At 41.5% G+C, this 24615-nt stretch overlaps 1 protein-coding gene across 3 annotated transcripts in view; it reads left to right on the forward strand.

Annotated features, from left to right (window-relative positions):
- The window catches only part of usp6nl (USP6 N-terminal like), an 84073-nt gene that overhangs the window by 49938 nt on the left and 9520 nt on the right, over positions 1-24615 (forward strand). For all 3 annotated transcript variants that reach the window (XM_034112577.2, XM_034112575.2, XM_034112576.2), the window contains 10 exons: positions 7358-7425; positions 11566-11645; positions 13905-13944; positions 14299-14379; positions 19253-19360; positions 20245-20354; positions 21656-21704; positions 22433-22553; positions 23115-23209; positions 23899-23964. In XM_034112577.2, coding sequence (XP_033968468.1) covers positions 7358-7425; positions 11566-11645; positions 13905-13944; positions 14299-14379; positions 19253-19360; positions 20245-20354; positions 21656-21704; positions 22433-22553; positions 23115-23209; positions 23899-23964 — 818 coding nt within the window. The remainder of the gene's footprint in view (positions 1-7357; positions 7426-11565; positions 11646-13904; positions 13945-14298; positions 14380-19252; positions 19361-20244; positions 20355-21655; positions 21705-22432; positions 22554-23114; positions 23210-23898; positions 23965-24615) is intronic.

Here is a 24615-nt window from a genome sequence, read left to right on the forward strand (position 1 = left end):
CGTGTCCTCTTTAGGGCACATTATTTTAAACACCTCCTGAGCCACTCAAATCAAACCCCCTGTTAACTTTAACTCACTGGGGCTCTCCTACAAATAGCTATTGCTCTGTGGACCACTACGAGACGTCTTCGGCCACAGATGAAAACAAACACACCCCATAATCTCCGCCACGGATGCCAATGTGATCCTTGAAGCATGAAAAGGGCTCTAATTGCATTCAGCTCGAGTGGGGCTCCTGTGGAATACTAATAGGGCTGAGAGGGGTTCAAAGTTGAGGCTTGAAACTGCATCCCATTTCCTCCACAATTCCTTTCCTCTCTCTATGGGAACCCAGGGGCCCCTTGGGAAGGGATTCCCAGCAGAAAAGGGCTTTACTGTATTTGTTTATTTGCCCCCCACCCCCAGTGTTTTATACCAATGTGTGTGCTCTTGCAGCCCACAGCGACATGCCTTTCACTGACACACACACACGCACACACACGCACGCACGCACGCACACACACACACACACCATCCTGTCATTAAAATGCCAGCCGGCTCAATAAGGAGTATGTTTGTTCAGAGCGGTTTGGAATTCCTCCCGTCGGACCTCGTCGGACCCTGAGAGGAAGTTTTGGGAAATCCAGGAGTTTGAGATTATTATGTTTATCAGTGTCTTAAGTCGAGTAGAATATAACAATGATTTATGTGCATGATGAAGGGAGTAAAGATTGGTAATTTGACAGAACGGTTTTTGAACAGTCAAGCCTACATTCTGCATCTTTCCATGGCTCCAGTTTTGTTTGTGTTGCTCCCTTTTGGAGCAAAGAAGCCATGCTTATTCATTTGTACTGTATTTGAAAACAAAGGCATACTTACTAGGTCAGACCTGTAGCGCTTCACTTTCAAAGTGATTCAAAGTCAAAATGTTTTCCGACTGACATGTCAAATGGATTTTTGCGTTGCTTGTGCAAATACTGCCATTGGATTTGAAATGGCACCTCTTGTGCAAAAAAGCAGGTGAAAACACTTGCGACAAATAAAGCGACTACTTGCTATTTTGTTTCATATGCATGTGACCACATATGTATTAAAAGAAGATATGATCCCAATTGGGAATAAATAGGATTTATGTTTGAACATTTGAGCAGCACTGAGAGAACCAGGAAATCTCACTGTGTCAGATGCTAAAAACTATAGGTTACTTACGTAACCCCAGTACTCGGAGTAACATGAAGTGAGATGTCTCACTATGGGATGCGCCTCATCGCGGAGCAAACGGAAGCATCAATCTCATTACGCCAATCCTGATTGGCCGGTGATTCTTGACGTCAACGTCAGGGGAAATCACCCCCTATAAGTAGCCTGCGCCACGACGCATGCGTCATTCAAAATAAGCACCTCTTCTCGCTTCACCATAGCAAGGAGGGCCGTCTGGTGAGACATCTCACTTCATGTTACTCTGAGCGCTGGGGTTACGTAAGTAACCTATAGTTCTCATTCATAACACTCCGTTCGATGTCTCACTATGGGATATTGTAGCTCCCGTATTGCCAGACGAGCTTATCTCGAAGACCACCGACCAACCGGAATTTAACAGGTGGAGTCCCGACTCAACAAGGTGCCCAGCACTGCTCGGGCCACGCTTGGAGCGGATACGCCCAGCCTGTAAAAGCAGACAATAGTGAGCGGCGAAGACCCGCTTGCCGCTGCACAGATGTCTTGGATGGGAGACATCCTGGACAGAGCCCAGGATGCAGCCAGACCCTGATTTGAAAGAGCTCGCGGACCCGAAGGTGCCTGCAAACTCTGACTCGTAAGGGTCTCAAAGCAATAGCCTCCACACGACAGTGGGAGAGCCGTTGCTTAGTAACCGGCTTGCCCCCCTTTAAGGGTTAGCCCAGGACACCAGGAGTTGGTCATTATGACAAACACCCCTGGTCTGTCCATACAGGTGCGTAAGCACAAACTGGACACAGCAAATCCCGCTGCTGTTCCCCGTAGGGACCCAGCGGCTGAGGAAATGTCTCAATATCCATTGGGTACATGTACAGACAGTGTCTGAAAACATTACTGGCTCGCCTGGCGGAAGCCAGGGTCAGTAACAGCACTATGTTAGAGAGACCTGGTGTAGGAATCTCTCGCACTCTGAATAGTGTTAACACCCTATGAGGGAGTCTCACTATATTCAGGTTGTACCACCCACGGGCCAGGCCCATAAGGCCAAGCGCTCTGGGTGTGGGTGAAAAAACTCACCCCCCGCCTGGGACAGTAGTGGCCGCCATGGCTGCCCGCACAGCAGCTGATAAATCTCCGCCAGCCAGTACATAGCTGGCCAGTGCGGAGCTATCAGAATAAGTGTGTGGCGTTGTTCCCTCACTCTTGCCAGAGTCTGGGGAATCAGAGCCAAGGGTGGGAACGCGTAGGCGAAGGCCAAACGTGTGCGAGTGCGTCCACGCCTAACGGTGCGTTTAGGTCGCGCATCGAAAAGAACAGCTGACACTGAGCATTTTCTCTTGATGCGAACAGATCCACCGTGGCTCTGCCATACGCACCCACAGCTGGCTCACAATCCTTGGATGTAAAGTCCAGTCTGCATAAAGTGGTGTACCTCTGGACAGCAGATCTGCCCCGAGGTTCGACACACCCGGTACGTGCGTCGCTCTCAGGGAGAGGAGACGCCCGCTGCTCCATAGGATCAGTTTGCGTGCCAGCATGTGTAACTGGAGAGAACGCAAACCCCCATGGCGGTTTATATACGATATTGTCGTCGTATTGTCTGTCCTCACGAGGACATGGTGTCCTCTGAGAAAAGGCAGGAAGTGCTTTAGGGTGAGGCACACCGCTAAAAGCTCCAGGTAATTTATGTGTGCCCGCTGGAGGTCTCTACTCCAGAGACCCCTCGCCGAGCGGCCTTCATAAATACCTCCCCAACCTGTCAGACATGCGTCTGTGGTGACCACCCTCCGTGAAAGGACAGCACCCATAGGCACGCCCCGTACTAGAAAAGTCGGGTGCAGCCAGTGGCGCAGTGCCGTTACGCATTTCACAGTAACCATTACCCTCCGCGCGCCATGACGCGCGGGGTTTAGTTTTAAGGCGGCTACCCAGCGCTGAAACTCCCTCATGTGTAAGCGTCCTAGTCGTACGACCAGGATGGCTGACGCCATGAGCCCCATCAACCGCAGGCATGTTCTGAAGAGAACATGTTTGCGACGCTGGAATAAAGCGAGACAAGCTCTGAAAGCTTTCACTCTTTCCGCTGACAGGCGAGCTGAAAAGGGCACCGAGTTCAGGCGTAACCCTAGGAAGAGTATAGTCTGCGCGGGGCACAACATGCTCTTCTCTGTGTTTATTATGAAACCCAGGTTGAGCAGGTGCTTTACGAGAACATTTGTCTGCGTAATAGCCTCGTGCTCCGACTGTGCAAGAAGCAGCCAGTCGTCCAGGTAGGTCGCCAAGCGAATACCCTGTTGTCTTAACGGGGCTATCGCGGCTTCCGTACATCGTACAAACACCCTTGGACTGAGAGACAGACCAAAGGGAAGTACTCTGTATTCGTAACAGATCCCCTGAAATGCGAATCTCAGATATTTCCTGTGTGGATAATATACTGGGACGTGGAAATACGCATCTTTCAGGTCGACTGATGTAAACCAATCATCTTGTTGCACGAGACGCAGCAGAGATGTGTGAGTGAGCATTCTGAATTTATATCTTTTTAGATATCTGTTCAGAGCCCTCAAATCCAGTATTGGCCGGATTCCGTTCCCTCCTCGTTTGGGGACGAGGAAGTACTTGGAATAAAAACCACTCTGACTCTGCTCGGCAGGTACAACAGATATAGCTCTCTTTTCTAGAAGTGAGAGGATCTCTCTCTCTAGAATATGGGCTGACTCTCCCCGGGCTTGTGAATACAAAATGCCCGAGAAACGAGGGGGGGTGACAGCGAATTGGAGCCTGTAACCCGTGTTCCTGTCTTGAAAACCCAAGCAGATGTTGTGAGCATCTTCCACTGTGTGCTCCTTAGAGCCAGTGGAGATGTCACGTCTCTTCCCCTCTGAGACTCTGTTTGTTGTGTCATGGGGCCCTCTAGTGTCTGAACACGGTGGTACCCCATTTCAACAGTCCCCACCGTTACTGCGCATGCACGTGGCGGTGGCTTCACGGACCCGTCAATAATCCGTCCTTTGAGAGATGCCGTAGCTGCTCTCGAAAGGGAAAGGATTGACGGGCCGTTCTTTACAGCTCTAGCCGGCACTGCGTGCGCACGTGGCGGTAGTGCCCTTAAAGCCCCAACCGGCACTGCGCATGCGCGTGGCGGTGGTGCCTTCACAGACCCGTTTATTATCCGCCTTTTGAGAGAGGCCGTAGCTGCTCTCAGAAGGGGATTTATGGTTAACGGACTGTTTATTGTTTTTCTTTTCATTTTTTTGAGCTGCGCCCTTGGCCGAAGCCTGGATGCGTCAGCGAAAAATGGTTTATTCAAACAATAATGATGTGACATGTGTTTTGTGCGGACTTGAGGATGGCGTTGAGGCATCTCTCGAGGCAGCGGGAACACAATTCGAGCCGGAGAAGGAACTTCCAGCTCTGTCACAGGGGGGAGAAGGAGGGGCTGTCATGCCGCTCGCTTCTTCCTCCTTGATTGCTGGCCGAAATTCTGGGTTGGCTGCGCCTGGGCTGCAGCCGGGACCGGAGATTTTCTAGACCAACTCGCCCTCGTCTCCTGCCTGGGCTGGGGACTCGGGGCGGGCTGCGACCTCTGCTGATCTGGTACTCTAGATCCAGCAGGGTTCGGAGCAGCTTGGGCGAAGGGTCGCTGTTGCGGAGGCAGCGGCTGGACCCTTCGAGGGAGACAGAGGTGGAGGGCCTCGTCTTCCTTCTTTTTCGACTCGCACCTCCTCTGCATGGAAGCGAGAGCGGAGCCGAAAATTCCCTCGGGAACGATGGGCATATCCAGCACATCTTCTTTATCCCCGTCCGGGAGGTTGGTGAGGTTGAGCCATCTAGCTCTTTCCTGCACCACCATGATCCCATCACTTTGCCCGTGGCCTGGACGGCGCAGCGTTGGACACGGAGACAAATGTCTGTGACCGCGGCTATCTCGTCCAGAGTGGCTGGTCCAGAATCGCTCGACAGATCCTCACAGAGCTCCGCTTGGTACGCGGTTAGCATCGAGGAAACGTTCAGAGCTCTGGCGGACAACGCTGCAGCTTTGTAGGCCCGTTCCGTCATGGTCGAATGGAATCGGTCTGTTTTTTGCTGGCAGCGTGGGGTTCCTGCTCGGTGACGGGCCCATCCTCGGTAGGAATAAAAAACGTCCTCGCTACCGTGGTGTCGGCAGTGAGGGAAAAAAGCACAAGCTAGCAACTGGTGTGTTGCTAACTTGCAAGTCAAAATATTACCTTACTTCCAGAGGAAGAATTCGGCGAGGTTGACTATGGTACTTCTTCTGAGAGAGAATAGGGTAGCCGGCTAACGCCCGTCGACCGAAATTAGCTTTGGGTTCAGTCTGTGGACTGTTAAGCTTGCCCGGCTACCATTAGAGATGTGCTCTGAAGCGAGAAGAGGTGTTTGAATGACGCATGCGTCGTGGCGCAGGCTACTTATAGGGGGTGATTTCCCCTGACGTTGACGTCAAGAATCACCGGCCAATCAGGATTGGCGTAATGAGATTGATGCTTCTGTTTGCTCCGCGATGAGGCGCATCCCATAGTGAGACATCGAACGGAGTGTTATGAATGAGAACTGCAATTTCTTTTAATCAAAAATAATTGACCAATCAATGAAAGGAGTAATAGCAGCAGCTCTATGAAAGACAGATTAGTAGTGAGGCAGAATATTGGTCAACAGTCCTGTAATATTGCAGGAACATCTGCATCAATCTGTTCTATTCTCTCCTGCAGGGTGTTTGTGCCGGCTTGTTTCAGCTCGTACTTTCTGATGCAGTGTTTGTATGATTCATTATCCGCCTCCTCCATTACTAGGTGCCGCACTCTAAACTTAACATCAACACAACATGACCCCACTTAATAAGGTGTGTGCCATCTTTATTCACACACATCCGATGTTTAGAGCCTCTCACGGTTGGCTGTATCAGGAAGTGTGTGTGCATGTGCGTGGGAAATGCTTATTTAGAGGTGAGTGTGCTATCAGACGATAAACACATTAACACTCGCACAATGTGCCTCGGCGAACACACAAAAGCTTTCTGTGCCCGTGTGTGTGACGTCTCTCTGTCACAACAGCTGTCCGTTTAAAGGAGGTCACACACAGACACACACACACATTATTCTCCTCAGTTGAGGTCAGCTGACACGCTGGCTTTTCTCTGGCTGGGTTTTGAAGTGTGTGTTGTCCACGTCAGCTCTGAGAGGAAGTAACACAAAGCGTGACCGTGATGATAGAATAGTGTGTGTGTGTGTGTGTGTGTGTGTGTGTGTGTGTGTGTGTGTGTGTGTGTGTGTGTGTGTGTGTGTGTGTGTGTGTGTGTGTGTGTGTGTGTGTGTGTGTGTGTGTGTGTGTGTGTGTGTGTGTGTGTGTGTGTGTGTGTGTGTGTGTGTGTGTGTGTGTGTGTGTGTGTGTGTGTGTGTGTGTGTGTGTGTGTGTGTGTGTGTGTGTGTGTGTGTGTGTGTGTGTAGAGAGAAGCAACAACAGTTTTAACACCTCTTACAAGAAGGGGGGCAGTTTTGTTTAACCAAACTTCAACAATAAATACTTCATTTTACTGCTGTTTTAGTGAGGCTACTTGTCTGCGTCCATGCACCCTAGTTGTTGAGGTTTTAATCGTGTTTTGGTCATGCTGACATTAGCTATGTGGGTTCAGTGGTGAAAATGTCTGTTAAAATGTCAGTCAATCATTCATTTTGGCGATCCAATCACTTTTCTCTTGACAAACACTTCAAATCATCAAAGGACACTCATATATCTACTTTGAGATGAATGCTAATATAGCGTACTAGCTTTTTCTTGTCAGTCGTTTACTGTGAAAGACGCATCTGTGAATTTGAAGACACTGACGGTTTGAAACCTAATATTTTGGTCACTAACTATTGAAAAAGAATGTGTAGGTAAAACCTAAACTGTAAATAGTAGAGATTTTACTTTCTATTTGACGACACTTATGAAAATTCTGCATGCACGTATAGAAATGTAGAAAAACAGAACTCTTATATTATAAAGAAAAGTTGTTCAAGAAAATATTTTGAAGCAGTGAATAACTAACTTGCCAAATGTTACATATCACATTGTTATGCTCACATTACATGCCGATATAAACATCAACACTAGTGTGATCGCTGTTGGACACAGCTGTTTTTATTTGAACTTGTCGACACGCATTCATCTTTCCTTGCCTCCTCTGTTTGCCCTGCAGCGTCTGACCAGGATGCGTCGGTGAAACTCGCCCAGGAGCGCGCCGAGATAGTCGCCAAATATGACAAGGTATGTTAAACACTCCCAGCAGTAAGCATACGTTATCCAAAAAAACGTTGGGTGACATTTTGTTTTTTTCCCCCTTTTTTTCTGTTTCTTTTTATAATTATAATTTTTTTTTTTTTTCGCTTTCTATTTTCTTCATTTTTCTTACTCACAGTGGTGGAATATATATCAGTATTATTCAAGTACTAAAGTATTGTGCTTACCTACTGTTTTGATATACTTAACTTGAGTGTTTCTTTGTTATGCTACATATAGTTCTGCTTTAGTACTTTTAAGAGGAACATCGACGCGCAGGGGACACACTTTTCATACAACATATCTTAGTTTATTATTTTCTAAGGTTCCATTTTTCTGTTGTCTGACATAAAACACTCACAAAGTAAAAGTAATATTTATTTTGACCTGTATTTATTTGGATTACATTTGATATTGAAGAAATCTAAAAGTAACGGAACGTAATGAGGTTACTTTTATATTGCGAAGTGTTGATAAGGTCTTGAAGACATGTATTAAAGGTAAATTACGTGTGTGTGTGTGTGTGTGTGTGTGTGTGTGTGTGTGTGTGTGTGTGTGTGTGTGTGTGTGTGTGTGTGTGTGTGTGTGTGTGTGTGTGTGTGTGTGTGTGTGTGTGTGTGTGTGTGTGTGTGTGTGTGTGTGTGTGTGTGTGTGTGTGTGTGTGTGTGTGTGTGTGTGTGTGTGTGTGTGTGTGTGTGTGTGTGTGTGTGTGTGTGTGTGCGCGCGTGCGTGTGTCCTGAATGACACCTCTATTTTACGGCCGGTGGTATCAGTGGAAGCAGCCCACCCCGTTCGGTTTGTAAATTAGTCTTTTTAATTTAGTCCAGCAGGCTGCATAATTACGGTGCCTCATTAGGAGTGAAGAGACCATGGAGAGCGCAGATGATGATGAGTGTGTGTGTGTGTGTGTGTGTGTGTGTGTGTGTGTGTGTGTGTGTGTGTGTGTGTGTGTGTGTGTGTGTGTGTGTGTGTGTGTGTGTGTGTGTGTGTGTGTGTGTGTGTGTGTGTGTGTGTGTGTGTGTGTGTGTGTGTGTGTGTGTGTGTGTGTGTGTGTGTGTGTGTGTGTGTGTGTGTGTGTGTGGCACAATGACTCACAATCAGAGCTAAATCAGTGTCGTTTTCGCTGTGTGTGTTAGGAGGAGTTTAATGAAGTCGGTTATCAAGGCGACCAAACACTCAGCGTTTATGTAGATATTAAAAATGATGTCTCCTCTCTGCAGAAAGAGCAGGAATGAAGCGTTTTGTTCCTGTTTACTGACTGTTGTGTGTTTCTTCTCCCATACATTCAATCAATAGATTGATCACAAACATTATAGGATCCAAAAAAACCTTGGTGTGAAAATGAAGGCAAGAGCGATCTAATAAATATTCCAACATGCTTCCTTATACATTGTTGGTCTAAGTTCAAGTTTATTGGCATTTACAATAAGCGAACACTTTTACATTCACATGCAATTAACTACATATTTCCCTGGTCCTCTTATCCCTTAACAATTATATAAAATAATAATATAAAGGAGACATTAACAATATCAAAACATTTGAAGACAATATTTGTAGTTAAAGTGTGTCTGCATATCAAATAGCTCTAAAAGGTATACTAAAGGTATTAGAAAAATACAATAAAATACAAACAATAGAGATCATAAAATGATCAAACTTATGATAAATAAAGTTGAAATAATACAATTGCAAGAGCAATACATTTAATATTCATCAATTCATCCAAAAAGGTAAATGTGAGAGTTTGAATGGGGTTACCAGAGGAGAAAATGTGAATAAAAGCATGTTTGCAGACTTTCTTTCGAGTCTTTGCTTATTTATGTGAAATGTTGAACAGTTTAACTTCTAAAAAAGGATTTAAATAAAACAATATGAGAACATAAAAATAATTTGGCCTCTGAGAGGCTGTTAGAAGGAGAACTGCTTTATGATATGGAGTCAGGAGGAGAACAAAGTAATGTATGTATTGTTATGAATCTGTTAATAAACTGCAGAAATCCTGAACAGTGAGTAAAAGGAGCAGCCGATCAGATCTCTGACACACGGGAACGCTGAGCCGTCACATTGCAGCTCTAATTCACCCTCACATTGATTCTACAGCAGAGAGAGAACAGATAAATGTCAGCTGGATGATGTCAGGTTCTTTATTTGAGTGTGAGGAGGAGGAATGAAACACTGACGCCTTTTTATCCTTCATGGATGTGTTATTTAGCTGGTGTGTTTCTGCTGATGCAGGAGATGAATTTAGAAATGTCTCACCTCAACATCTGCCCGTCAGACTGACTTGTGAAACCGCACTTCTGTCTCTGTTGCTGTGTACGTTATATGTTTGTAGGAAAGTCAGTGGCAGACATGTTTAAAGTTTCAGTAGCAGTTTGTGAAGTACTGCCTCAGCCATTAATCGACTAGCGGCTGTAAGAAAAGGCTGTTTCCACCTCTTGAATATGGAGATGTATTGCTTTTTCAAGCCTTTTTATACTAAACAAAACTTCCCCTTTGACTTTTAGAGACTGGGATAGATCTTGGGAATTCACTGTCAACTTGCTGGGAATTAATCGTGTAATTGTTTGTCGCTTTAGGAAATTGATCCATGGCACACTTTTTAAATAAATGTCATCTTTGGGATTCGGAAAGTCTAAAGGCTCAAATCCATCTCAAGTCACACATTTAGGCTCTACAAAACATTGATTTAACATTAGCTAATTGTACTCCCATAAATGCAAATCTAAGTATATGAAAGGGAATCCTAAGTTTGAGGGGTTTCTTTCCTGTATCAATTGATGAAACATAAGATTGCAACACAATTGTTCTTTACATAATATAATAATATGTGTATATAAAAAGCCCTAAAGGTTTAAAAAAAAAAACACATTATACTTCCTGTTTACATTCCTAAAAGCATTATAGGAACCACAACTGACAACAAGGCTAGAATTGTGTGGGCTTGTCAGTGATTCTCTTACATTTCTTGACCTTGATTCTCTCATTATTCTTTTCCCCCTGCTCTTCCCTATACATAATCCGTCTTCACACACTCACACACTCTTATTGGGCTTTTTTCTGTCATTGGTCCATGATGGTGAATTAACTAGAGCTGCTCTTTCTGTGGCCCGCAGTCAGACGGTGACGCAGGTGGGTGTCTGGCACTTAATTTCACACCTGTTAATATCTGCTCTCACACACACACACACACACACACACACACACACACACACACGCACGCACACGGTTTCTCTGTGTCTCATAAACACACTGTTGAGCTGACACACTCTCACAAGGGCGCGGGAGTCGTGCTCCTGAAGTATCAGCCAATCAAAACGTGATTCTCTGCCCCTGAAGAACGTGGGTGGCATGTCATTTGGAGCTCAATCAGAAGTACATTTTCCGGTTTTTTTCAGCACGCCACCAGGGTCAGACAAACCACAGGGCTGTAACACATGATTCAAAACATTTTTGATTAATTTTTGGATGAGTTGACTCATCAATTTATATACAATTCTCAAAATTGTCCATCATATCTTCATCAGGACGTCTTCAAAGAGCTGATTTGCATTGAAAATCCCCAAACTCAGTTCCTGTATTATTATTATTATTTGTCTTTTTGAACTATCTTTTTTTTTTTTTTTTGCATAGGCAACCATATTCAGTTTTATATATTTGTACTCTCACATCCAGGTTATTTACTCCCTAATTTATAAGTGAGACGTTGGTGTTTACAGTGTTTTTTATACATCTAGAAGTACATCTTAACTTGTTTTTTTCTTATTTAAGGTTTTAAATTAGCTTTTTAAAATGATAAAATGGAAAGTAGACGAGGCAGATCATATGACAAAAAAATATACTATAAGTAAAGTAGTAAGTACATTAGTCGTAGTAATAGCATAGTGGAATGGTATCATGATATGAAATGAGTACAGTATCCATTACAAAACGTGTTTTTCTTCAAGGGGTATCACGTGATTATAGTAAGCCTGCTTGGATCCCCTTGGGTATATTCGTACTGACACACAGATCTGAAATGGGTTATTAATAGAAATTATTGCCTGTTTCCTTTCTGTAAATCTTTATGTTACATTCATAGTGCATATACATCTTATTCACCTCCCCCTCTCTCCTTGGTCTCAGGGGAAGGAGGCCACCGTTGAGCCCTGGGAGGACACCAACTTCCGCTTGTACAAAGTCATCGACCGCTTCGGCTTTGTTCAGTAAGACTCACACAAACACAACCCGTCATTAGTCCTTATAACTGAGTGAAACAGCTCTTTGAACAGTAGCAGCGCATTGAGAGGAAATGAGAGGCTGTGAAGGCCAGTGTTGCTGAGTGTCTGAGGCTTTTTAAACGGCAGACTGCTGGACTGTTATTTATATATAGACATATATTTATATAAAGACATATATTTATATAAAGACATATATTTATATACGGGCTGGCAGGAAGCAGCCTGGAGAGCTACAATCACAGGGCATCAGTGTGAGGAGACAGTGGAGCGGTCCACAACATCTAGAGGAAGATGGAGAGAGGCTGGAGGACGTTATGGTTAAATGATTGTTTAAGGACAGAAGTAGCCTGAGGTAGGGCTGCTCGATTATGGCAAAAATCATAATCTCGATTATTTGGGTCAATAATTGTAATTGCGATTATTAAATGCGATTATTCATTGACTTTGAAAACATCCATTTATTTTACTTTAAAACAAATACAAATAATAATTTGAACTTTTTAGCTGTTGAATTATATGTTCAGGGTAATCAACTGAAAAACCATTACAAAATAAAATAAAATAAATTATACATTCATGTCTAAATAAATAATATCAAAATAATAAATAAACAAGATCAACAAACATGTTGCAGTGCACTGTCACAACCTGAAAACTCCTTAACATATAGCCAACATTTTGGTAAAACATATTCAACATATTCCACTCAGTTAAACATTAAAGGCTGGCCCACCGTCATGGTCCAGAAGTAACAGGAAATAAATGTTGAACTACAATTTAAGACCAAATAAAAATGTTTTGGCCACCATGGCAAATGCTGGTAGGGCTGCTCATGTCATCTCTTAAAGATGTTTTGCTAGAACCACCAGCCCGTTTATATGGTCAGGTTTCAGAGATGAGCGCAGGCAGGTGACAATTACTGAAGACTAGGGCTGCTCGATTATGGCAAAAATCATAATCTCGATTATTTGGGTCAATAATTGATATCACGATTATTAAAAACGATTATCCATTATTTACTTTGAAAACATCCATTTATTGGAGAAAAAAAAATTGTGAACAGTGTGTTTTTAACAGTTGATTACACTGAACTTTAAGTATAATTCAACTGAAAAACCAAAAAAATATATATATAAAAAAAAGAAAAATCGTTTTATTTCAATTACGTTGTTTTCGTAATCGTTGCAAGACATAATCGTACTCGCGATTAAAATACGATTAATTTTGCAGCCCTAGCCTCAGGTCACTGTCCAGGTGAGCCATGATCTCCTGCTGCTTTCAAGAAGCTGCGTAAACAGAAAGTAGAGCAAGAATACATGTTTAGAGGGCTTCTTCTCATTCAGGTTGATATTTTCACACTTTCTTTGCTTTGAAAGAACTATGATCCGACCTATTGAGTCCTTAAATGCAGAACTTCATATCTCTTTTAATTGATTTGTATAAAAATGTAATACCTCATTCGTCTATATGCAATTAATATGCATAATTGTGGAATTCATGATAACAAATGTAAAAAAAACATCAGGACGTGGATGTATTTTATTGTACATTTTCTCTAATAATGAGTTTTTTCGGTCAATAAAAGACCAACAAATTGGGGGAAATATTGGAAAAACATTCCCAAAAGTCAAAGGTGACCTCTTCAAATGCCCTGAAATATATTGAGTTTATTTTCATAGATGTATTAACCAGAAATATCCACATTTAAGAAGCTTTAATCAGAGAATGTGTAATTGTTTTCTTATACCAATTAATCATTTGGTAAGAAAATGTGAGGAAAATGTTCTCATCATTCTCATCTTTTTCAACTCTATTCTGGATTGACCTCGGCAGTGAGTTTACCTGTGTGGTACGGACGACTTTCACTGACTTGTTTTACTATTCCTTAAAATTCCAAATCGTTTCCTGAAGAGAAAACATATGTAATGTTTTCAAGAATAATAGAAGAGAGATGAATGAAAGATCTCCACAGATTAGCTCCTGCAGAGACTTGCCAGATAAGGACTGGGGAATGTCTGATTTGTTATTTCCTGTTTGGGTGACCGCTGACATGTTTGATGTTCCTGTCAGGGAGAGTGAGACGAGCACCGACCCGGATATCACTCTGTGTTTCATCTGAAGTGTTTTATGATTTTTCCACAAGACAAGTAACAGCAGGGACGAAACTAGCCGGGAACTGTGGGTTAGGGGATGAGTCCTAACCTATTCATCTTCTTCTCTCCTTCTTTCTTCTTCTCCTCTCAGTGAGAATGAACTTCCCTCCTATGACTCAGTGGAGGAGAAGGTGAGTTAGTTCATTTCTTATCTTTAACTGTACTTCAAACAAATATGAATCTGTGTATATAGAAGGGCTCAGGAATGTTACTTTTGATCTATGCCAATCAGTAAAATGAACTTCTCCTACATCTGGAAATTAAATAAATAAATCCACAGAATAATTCCTAGAGGCTCTACTGACCCAGTTATCTATAATGATACTATATTAGGATATAATTGATTTTTGGGAAAGAAGAAACATGGATAAAACATGGAAGAGCTGAACGTAATCTGCATTTTAAACAGCCAAACATGTTGAATGAAGTGTGTTCTGACGTGAGCAGAAGTTATCCATATTTAACGTATCTCTTTTTTCTTTCAGCAAAAACACATGGAGGTGGAGAGGACCTCAAAGTGGCTGAAGATGCTGAAGAGCTGGGACAAATACAAGAACAGCGAGAAGGTGAGCTTCTGGGTTTCTGTTTGTATCTCATCCTCTTTTTACCCTCTCACACTCGCCCACATTTACTATCAGTGATGGAAAAGGAAGTACTTATATCATTTAATAAAACGTTCTTCCATTCCTTGTCTAAAAAAATGTTCTTATACTGACTTAAAGGTGGGGTAGGTAATTTTGGAGAAACCAGCTCGAGTGCGCTAGAATTTGAAAATACGCAGCCGGAACAAATCTGCCACTTCCTTACAGAGCCCCTCCTCCAACACACACGAACGCGCACATGACCAATGAGGGCACGAGATAAGTTTGTGCACAGATGGAAGGCTGACAGGCAGGTAGGCCATCCAGTTACTTGAGCCGGGCCGGCTAAAATAATTGGTCGTGCTTTTTACAGTACTACGGCTTCCACAGATGAATTTTTTTATGTATTTATTGTCAAAGCACTTAAGATATTCATTGCTATCGGGATGTTAAGGCCCTGACACACCAAGCAGTCACCAGAGAACTCGCCGACTGTTGCGTCGCCGTGTTCTCCTGCGTCTTGGCCATGTGTCGCACTGGAACACACCGCAAAGACTTCAGCCGAGCAAGTACGAACTGCGCAATGCGTGAGTGTCAATAACTCTCCTTACCAGCAGGCGGCAGTAGTGTGTATTCCTCATTCAAAAGAGGCAACAACCGGAAGACAGACGCACGGCCGATTCAACATGTTGAAAAAAGTGTATCTCGAGCCGGTTTCTCAAACTTACCTACCCCACCTTTAATGAAGAATCCTTGTTTGGTACAGATCCTCTTTAACGAAAATCACATCATGATCACTTCAAACTTTTTTAACATGATTTGTCAAATGTTTCAAGAGTGACAATTCCCTGATATCGTTAAGACAGTTTTGAGAAACCGACATTTTTACGACACGTAAAAGCTACAGACATTCCCCAGTGTGGTATTTACTGACATATTCTAGAACAAAATCGATTCACTCGTTTATTTCAGGCTTTACATTCAGTAAAAAAGGTTAGATTTGAGTTAGGGGAACATGAAGTGATACAATATTGACTCATTTTAAGGCATAGGGACTCATCTCTGCACCACTGCACTGCACTGTTGTGGTGCTACAGAAAGGTCCCAGCCTACAAAAAGAATTCTACAGACTTAATAAAAGATCCTTGTTTAGTACAGTGCCTAAAAATAACAACTTTTACACGTGGCGAACAACCAAACATTTATGCTAAAGATAACATATATAATAAAATACAATCATTGTTCTTTTTTAATCGCCAAAATCCTCCTAAATGACGCTAAAGGATCTTGGCATCTTAAAAATAACACTGCCTTTTATCGTGATTAATATATCAATTGCAATACGAGGGAAAATAATGTCATCCAGCCTTCCTCTCATACCCCTGTTTGAGTTATCAGAGGTTTCTTCAGCCGCACGTTGTGTTGTGGTGCCTGCAGCGCTTCCACACGTCCTTCAGTTGTGTGTAATCCATCAGCAGGGGTTTACTGTGCGGTTATGTGGGCTTTGAAATGTGAAATACTCTCCTGGCTGCCACTTTGAGCTCAGCGAGGCTCGTTCTACAGCAGAGCATTTTAACAGCCAAGGACACAGAGCACTCCTTTCATCACTTCGTCACTTCTCTGAAGCTTCGAGGATATTTATTCTCCTCTTTGTCACGAAACGGGTCACGCTTGATACGTCTCTTATTTTGTTTCCTCGCTCGCCAGCTGCTGAGAAAACGTTTTGCCCGCAGTAGGAAGGAGAGCTGTAGCACGCTGGAGGTTGTAGTGTTTAGCAAAACAGTAATAATATTGTGGCATCGATGACCCAGTGAGAAAGGCTGAAGCTGTGTCCCTGTGCCATTCTTCATTAGAGGTGGCTCAGAAACATCACGTGTTGATTTGTAGCTGAAAGCTTGGGGATGTAGAGACTGCTGAGAGCAGTGTAGGAAACCAGTTGGTAATAATGACGTACTTTACTATGTTGCTTTATCTGAAATCTTTACAACTTAAAAAGAGGTTTTGCTTGAATGGACTTGTATAGAAATCACCGTATATGGATATGTTGTCATTTAGTTATTAAAACTTGTTATAATGATGCGTTATTTGTAGGCAATACAAGCAAGGGAAGCCTGGAACTGTTCAAAATTACACTTTTGAATAATGTAGTTTATCTACTATAATTAGTTTGTTTAATATCGAATCATAGCAATTTGTTTTAAAGCTCAATAAATAACAAAGAAGACCTTTGACCGGCACTTTTCAAATTGTGTCCGGAAGATTTCAACTTTAACGGACATGTTGACCGGCGAAAAAATATTCTAACGGGAACTCTGACACGCACACACTCACAGGATGATTAGTGAAACAGATGACTTGCCCATCAGAGCTAGTGAGTCCCCAGAGTGGTGATAGGATGGTGATAAAGTACATACACACACGCACACACACACACACACATACACACACACACGCACACACACACACACACACACACACACAGACACACACACATACACACACGCACACACATATTAAGCCATTCATTCTGTCTGTGGTTTCTTTTTAATATGGAGAGTTAACAGACAACAGCTGAGTTATGGTTCTTCATTATCTTTCATCTCTTCCTCACACATCTTTGTGAGTTTGTTTCCTCTGGTTTTACACGTGGCAATTGAAAACAACATAACATGTCATGCTAAAGATAAAATATATAATAAAATACAATCATTGGTCTTTTTTAATCACCAAAAGCCAAAATCAAAACAGTTTAAATGTAATCTAGGACGGAGCCACACCTGGAGGGCCTTTTTCTGACTTATGAATGGTATTTTAAAGCATATTTGGACTAGAACAGCGCCCCCTCCATTAGTTGAGTGGTTTAGCCCTAGCTTAAGAATATGACTGTCTTTGCTTAAGGTAAGGATGGATGTTAGCTAACTAAACTGAGCAGGCTAAACCGCCAAAGTGCAGAAGACTCTTCTCCTGGGGTTTTTGGCAGTCTTCAAACACCTGTGGTCTCGTGAAACAAGTACATATTTCATTTAGTTTAAGTAAAGTAAAAGTAAAGTAAAGGTGAATTTCATCAGGATGTGAGACGCTTTAAAGGTCACCTATTGTGCAAAATCCACTTTGTCATGTCTTTTATACATAAACATGTGTCCCCTCTGTGTGAAGAGACTCTGAACGTTTCAGGAACAAAGATTGGCTCACTTGTTGTCCTGATCCATTCTGCAATGCATGATCTGTTTGGTATTTCGAGCCAAACACTTCAGACATGTTTTGTACATATCTGAGACCTATTATATATTGATGAAAAACAGTATAATAGGGGACCTTAATGCAAAGTGTAAATGTGGCCTTAGTGACGTAGGAGTAGATCTAACATCTCTTTCACTTGTATTGTCTTGTGGATAAATGCTACTCCAGGAACAGGAATCCTAAAATGAGCGCTGTTAGCTCAAGAGCCACTTTTACCCTGAGGATGTTTAGTGGATACGGTCCTCTAATAGAGGGCCTGTCCTCTTCAGTCTGTCCTCCTGTCAGTCACACTGACACTCCAACACCTCCGTATCTGCTGTATCACTTCTCCGCCTGCTTGGCTTTTAATATCTGCACTCGGAGAAATTCACTGCCGCGATTAGCTTTGCTGTTCCAGCACTTTGGATTTTAAGACTTAATCTTCCTCGCCCCAGAGTCCGCAATGATTTCCCATCTCTTTGTGAAGGACTTTGTGCCGTTCGGCATGCAGTAACTCCCACCATGGTCAGATGGTGGAGGCTCACCTTGCAGAGCCCTCGGCTTCCTCTCCCAGTGCACTGATGAACGGACTGTTTCCGTCTCTGAAACACTCGGCAGTTATTTGTTCCTCTATTCTGGATTATAGTTTTGAATTTGCCCGAGGCTCTGTTGCATCTCTGTGGTGTGCAGCATCCACCCTTACCTAGCAGATACAAAGGGTACATTGTAAGCTTACTGTAATGTTCTATAAAGGTTAATAATGACGTAAAAAGAGACGTTTCAAATCCTTTGTAAACAAGAATACAAGGTAACACCTTGTATTGAATAATGGCCAAAATTCCCAAAGATCCAGTTGAGTCTAAAAGTTAAATTGACTAACTTTGTGAGTTAAAGGAACACTGAATGTTTTATTTTTACATTTCTTTCAAAATCCCACATGGTAACAACAATTATAATTGGATACTGAACAAAAAAGGTGCATTAAACATTAATAAACCAAACATGATTCAGGGTATCAACCAACAAATTGAGGAATGATATTGATAGAAATATTATGTATTACGGATTATTTGAAACTATTCATTATAAAGAGGCCCTATTATGTTTTGGGGGTTTACTTGTAGTGTGTTATGTTGACATCACACTTCAATTAGCTAGTGCTTCAACACATTGTACGTGATAGGCTAAAGGGCGGGACTTCTCTAAACAGTTGACCAATCACATCAGAGCCGGCCAGCTAACCAATCAGAGCAGACTGGGCTCTGGTTTCAGACAGAGGGTGAAAAGAGGTGCAGCATGAGAACATTAAAGAGCTTTTTGAACATTAACGCATGGAGACATGTCACAGTAGAGTAGAGGCACAAAATACAGATATGAACCTGAAATTAGCATAATAAGGCCCCTTTAATAAGTAAATAAGTTGTTTTTAATTGGCAATACAGATTGTAATCAATTAAGTTGTCTTTTTATGTCGGGTAGGCTGCATGAAACTCATCATCTCGTGTTTATTGACGTTCCTGTCTGATATTTTGATCCGTATTTGACCTGTTCTGAGCTCAGGTCTACATGAATGTGGAGTGTGTTCCCGAGGCACTCCTCCCTGGAAGTGTTCCTAACAAACTCCTGCTGTGTGTTTCAGCTGGGGAGGAGGGTCTATAAGGGAATCCCCTTGCAGCTGCGAGGGCAGGTCTGGGGTCTGCTGCTCGATGTCCCCAACATAAAGGAGGAGAAGAAGGACTTCTACGAGGTACTGAGCCCAGATCTCACCACTAAACACACAATCCACTTTACAGCCCGGCTCCCCCACACACAGTTTATAACATTAATTACAGCACAGGCCTCATAAAGACTCAGAAGCGTGCTCCTTTTATTTGATTTCACCGAGCTGCAGGATGTGGGTTTGGAAGCGTAATTGTGTGTTTGTGTAATCCTGCAGAGCGTGTTCCTGCACACTGTAAAGAACAGAGACACACTTTGGATCTCATTGAAAAGTTTAGCACGCAGGATCAATAATATGTTTGCTGTGTGGAATGGATTGTAATTTGAGGCCACCGCTGTAAACAAAGCAAATCAAGTGAGAAACTTAAACTGTGAATGAGGACTTTTCTGTCCATAAAAAAACATTTGATCCTTTTGTATGATATTTTATTAAATCTGTTTGACGCCAAGACGGATCAAATATCCAATATAAGATGGAGACTTGTAATAAACGCCACTTTCTAAACCTTTTACCCCAAAACATTCGAAGGAAACGTGTTAAAGTCATGAACATCTTCTTTTTACCAAATTAACATCAATCTTCATTGAACTTTCTTCAAACTGGAAAATGTTTATGTTCTGACACATGATACATTTCATCTGAATTATTCACTGAAATGCTTTCTCAAAGTATAACACATGCTGTTAAGAAGCTGAATGATGTTGTAAATAGAGATACAAGAGGCAGAATTTGGGTTGAGATTAGGTAAATGAACTATGCTTTGTATCTGATAAGTTATATTTCACTCTCTCTTTCAAACTTCGCAGGCTCTTAATTCAGTTTTTGAGTAAATATTGTGCCTCTTAGATGTATCTGTCTCCTTGGAGTCACTCTCCTCGTCACTGACCTTTTTGTTTCTGTGTTTTCTGCAGAAATTGAAGGCCAGAGCCAGGGGAGTGTCCCCCGACATCCGGCAGATCGACCTGGACGTGAACCGCACCTACAGAGACCACATCATGTTCATGCACCGCTACGATGTCAAGTGGGTATCTGCAGGAACCCTGCCTTTACTCTCCTACGGCTATAACACTGTATTCGAGATGAAGTTACGGTTACACCGTTTCAAAAGCATTTCACTTTTAAAAATAATAACTAATACAAAGTGTCCAAGGACCACGTTGCTGAGAAAAACACAGAAAGAAAGATACTCAAATTGTTCTAAGTATTTTTCACTTAATCGGTTGTTTTGTTGCAGTGTTGCAAACATTAACTCTGCATTAAACCCTCACTGTATAGGCATCCTAAAGGTAGATATTTGCAGCATAGGTAGACTTAAACAAGTATTGTATTTCAATGTCATTTCTTTGTTGTATTTTGGCCATTTCAGGCTTCGTATTTTAACCAAATTCGGTCAGTACGTTTTTTAAGACCTTGAGGTTCAAAAGCAATTTAACACCTATTGCCTTACGTAAAAACCACCATCCAATATATATAAAAAGGATATTATGTGTTCTTCACATGATGTGATCAACTTCATGTTTGTTAAGCGTGTGTTCTCTAGCGCCACAGAGTGGACACAGGAAGTTGTGCAACTTTTGTCTGTTCAGTTTTTCGCATATCTGCACTGCCATCTAGATAGAGCTATATCACATGGGTTGGCTCTTAGCGTCACAGATATACAGTCAGAATAGAGCAATATGATTTTTTATAATAATAATAATAGATTTAATTTGTTAGCGCTTTTACAGGTGCTCAAAGACGCTTTACAGATATAGTGAAGGGAAAAGAAAAGGAAGGAACAACAAATAAATATATAGTTAAAGTTAAAGTCAAATAATACAAAAACAATCACACATTAAAAGCCAGATTGAAGCGGTGAGTTTTTGTGAGTTTTGTTATGGTTAGTTTATCTGAATATATAAAGTATAATAGGTGTGTGCTGGGTGTTTGAATTTTAAATCTGCACTAATTGATTCTTAATATCTGAGCCCTAAAGCTTTCTCATTAATAAGAGACTCTTTTTCCATTTGGACTTCTGCTTTGTTACCATGAAACTAAAGCAGGCTCTGATTAATTTCAAGGCAACGAGTATCAGTAAACCAGCTGTACTCTATATATGGAAACTACACCTGTTTTAACACCTTTGCCCTTCTGCTGATGTTGAAATAACAAATGCTGCCTTCAGCTCACACTTCATTTTCACCACATTTATAGATTGTACCCCTGACGTGTGGCTTCTCTGTGTGAATGTGTGATAACACTGTCAGAAGAAGGAACCCAAACTTTGACTTACAGTCCTGGAATTAAACGCTGTGCTTTTTGTGGTTTCTTTGTGTTTTTCAGGCAGCAGGCTCTCTTCCACGTCCTCACAGCGTATTCAATGTACAATACGGTGAGTCATTCACACTGTCTTCTCAATACTGCAGGTTACTATGCTTTTACTATTCGCATGTGTACTGGATGTAGGATATACACGTCGTCTTCTTAGTCTTGTTAACATTTTTAGCTTTTGTACGCATTATCCAGAGTTTCAGATTATTCAACAAGGACAAATATAATTTCCATTAGTCTTAATGCCTCCCAGAAAATGCACACCTTAAATAATAGTGATGTACAGAAGGTGCCACACACAAAAAAGATTTGCCAACATAAACAGGTAAAACCATAAGACTGTCAAAAAGTTCAAATTATTGAGAATTATTGCCTTGTTTTTTATGCTAACAGCCCGTTTATTTAAGAATTGAATTCGGTGTATTTGCAAAACAAAGAAGGAAACGCGGTGAAACATTAAATGAAATCAGGACAATGAAAACCCTTAGAGAAGACAGAATGTCTCATGTGTTATGTGCATACTACTTAGTTATGGATGTATACATTCTGTCAGTAAGCAAAATATTAGTATTACTGCCGATATTTATTCCATATGTTGTGTGTGTGTGTGTGTGTGTGTGTGTGTGTGTGTGTGTGTGTGTGTGTGTGTGTGTGTGTGTGTGTGTGTGTGTGTGTGTGTGTGTGTGTGTGTGTGTGTGTGTGTGTGTGTGTGTGTGTGTGTGTGTGTGTGTGTGTGTGTGTGTGTGTGTGTGTGTGTGTGTGTGTGTGTGTGTGTGTGTGTGTGTGTAGGAGGTGGGCTACTGCCAGGGCATGAGTCAGATCACAGCTCTGCTGCTCATCTACATGAATGAAGAGGACGCCTTCTGGGCTCTGGTCAAACTGCTGTCTGGGCCGAAGCACTCCATGCATGGTAACAAAGGAACTCTTTAAAGGGGGGGGGAGATATGGTAAATACAAGACTTGCTAAAATAAAGTCCTACCCCACAAGTGTTTCCTGCATGTAAAAGACTAAATACATTCGTAACTGAAAACGATATGCTATAATTGTGATGACATTAATATTATTAGCACTGTTTCACTTTTTTTCTGTTTCTATAAACTTCTGATACCTGACTTAAGATATCTGCCAATACGGCCGATAATGTAATCAGAATACTTTATTTACTGGGGAAATCTGGTTTTGGGACACTTGCTTCATTGAGACAAAAATAAGAATGTATCCTTTAAGCAAAAGAAGTTAAGTAACATTTGAATGTGCAATACAGATTCATAAGAAAAAATATGTATTTATATTAACATAAAAAGTCAAAATTAAAAACAGCTATAATCAAATTTAATAATTTTTTTACATAAAAAGTAGAAATGTGCACATTGTACAATACACAATGTAACCCATTTTTGTAGGCTTTACAATGCAAAATAGTTTAAAAATGACAAAATGTGATGTGATCCATTTTGTCCTCAACCTCAGGGTTTTTTATCCCGGGCTTCCCGAAGCTGATGCGTTTCCAGGAGCACCACGACCGCATCCTGAAGAAGATGATGCCCAAACTGAAGCAGCACCTGGTGAGAGCAGATGAATAATAAGTGCTGAATTATCCAACAACTGGTCACAGTACAGGGAGGCTATCCAAATAACTCGGGGATCAAATACAGCTGTTGGATTAAGTTATTATATGAGAAATCTCTTCCTGTATTTACAGTAGAATTACTTGATACACCTGCTTTCAGGGGTAATACTTTGACAAATAATATGTATTGGGTATATCTATTTTTCTACAAGCCATAATTCCATTTTCTTTTTGACAAATGTATTTATTGGTATTAGTTTTTTCCAACAAAACACATATACAAATGTTTATTTCCCAAAGAAAGAAAAAGTACAATAATCAAACAAATAATCAGAATGATGCAGACATTATGATTTAAAAACCAAGTAAATATACATGTCCTAAATGTCCAGAAATATACAAATATTAGTAGTAAAGAATCATTCAAAAAAAAATGTAAAACAACATACATTACATACTCAAGTGTTTTGTAAAATTGTCAATTGGTTTTAACAGTTTTTATTTCTTTCAAAAGACAGATTTTGTATGTACCGTTTTAAGAAAATTAAATGTTTGTTGTTTTAGTTTGGCTGAAAATATTTCTGATAATGTGCACAGAAACATGTTATATTATCGTAGGACAAAGACCTTTATAAACCTGCTAATTGCACTAAAAGTACTTCCTGTTTGTTTGTGCGGCTGCAGGACACCCAGGAGGTTTTAACCAGTCTCTACACCATGAAGTGGTTCTTCCAGTGCTTCCTGGATAGAGTGAGTACATTTCCAACATATGGCATATCAAATGAAATAAAACTGCAGACAGATAGGAACATTTCTTTGTGAAAACGTTCCATCCAAAGACATGTGTAATGTTTGAGTGTGAAGCGATTCCCTGGACCTTACTGGAAGCAGGTCCACTATTTGAAATGAAATTGATAGCAGATTCCGCAGTCAGGGGAAAAAAATGACTTCAAAATCACTCTAAATTATACATCAACATGACACTTTTGATCGATAAGCCTGGGGATTTTCCGTAGTTCTCTTGTTATCGAAACCCCTGAAACACCAATGAATTGATGCTAATAACAAGTCCCCAACAAATACATGTTCTCCTGGTTAAAAAATGAGTGATACAAATAAATAAGTTGAATGAAATGAATGAAGTCCAGAGGAAAACATTTAAGTACGGTTTACATTTTGTACTATCTTGTCATTTACAGCCTGTTTTAACTATAAAAATAAGGATTGCTAACGGTTCCTAGCAGTGGCGGCTCTAGACCAATTTGACTGGAGGAGCCATGCTGGGGCCAGTTATTTTCTGAGAGGGTATTACGTACCCTACTGGGCTAGGGGAACCAAAGGGAAGCAACACAACCAGAATGGGATTGGTAATAATTAGCAGCGGTAAACAAAATGGCAGGC

This window comes from Pseudochaenichthys georgianus, chromosome 23 (genome assembly GCF_902827115.2).
Source record: "Pseudochaenichthys georgianus chromosome 23, fPseGeo1.2, whole genome shotgun sequence".
NCBI classification, from domain to species: domain Eukaryota; kingdom Metazoa; phylum Chordata; class Actinopteri; order Perciformes; family Channichthyidae; genus Pseudochaenichthys; species Pseudochaenichthys georgianus.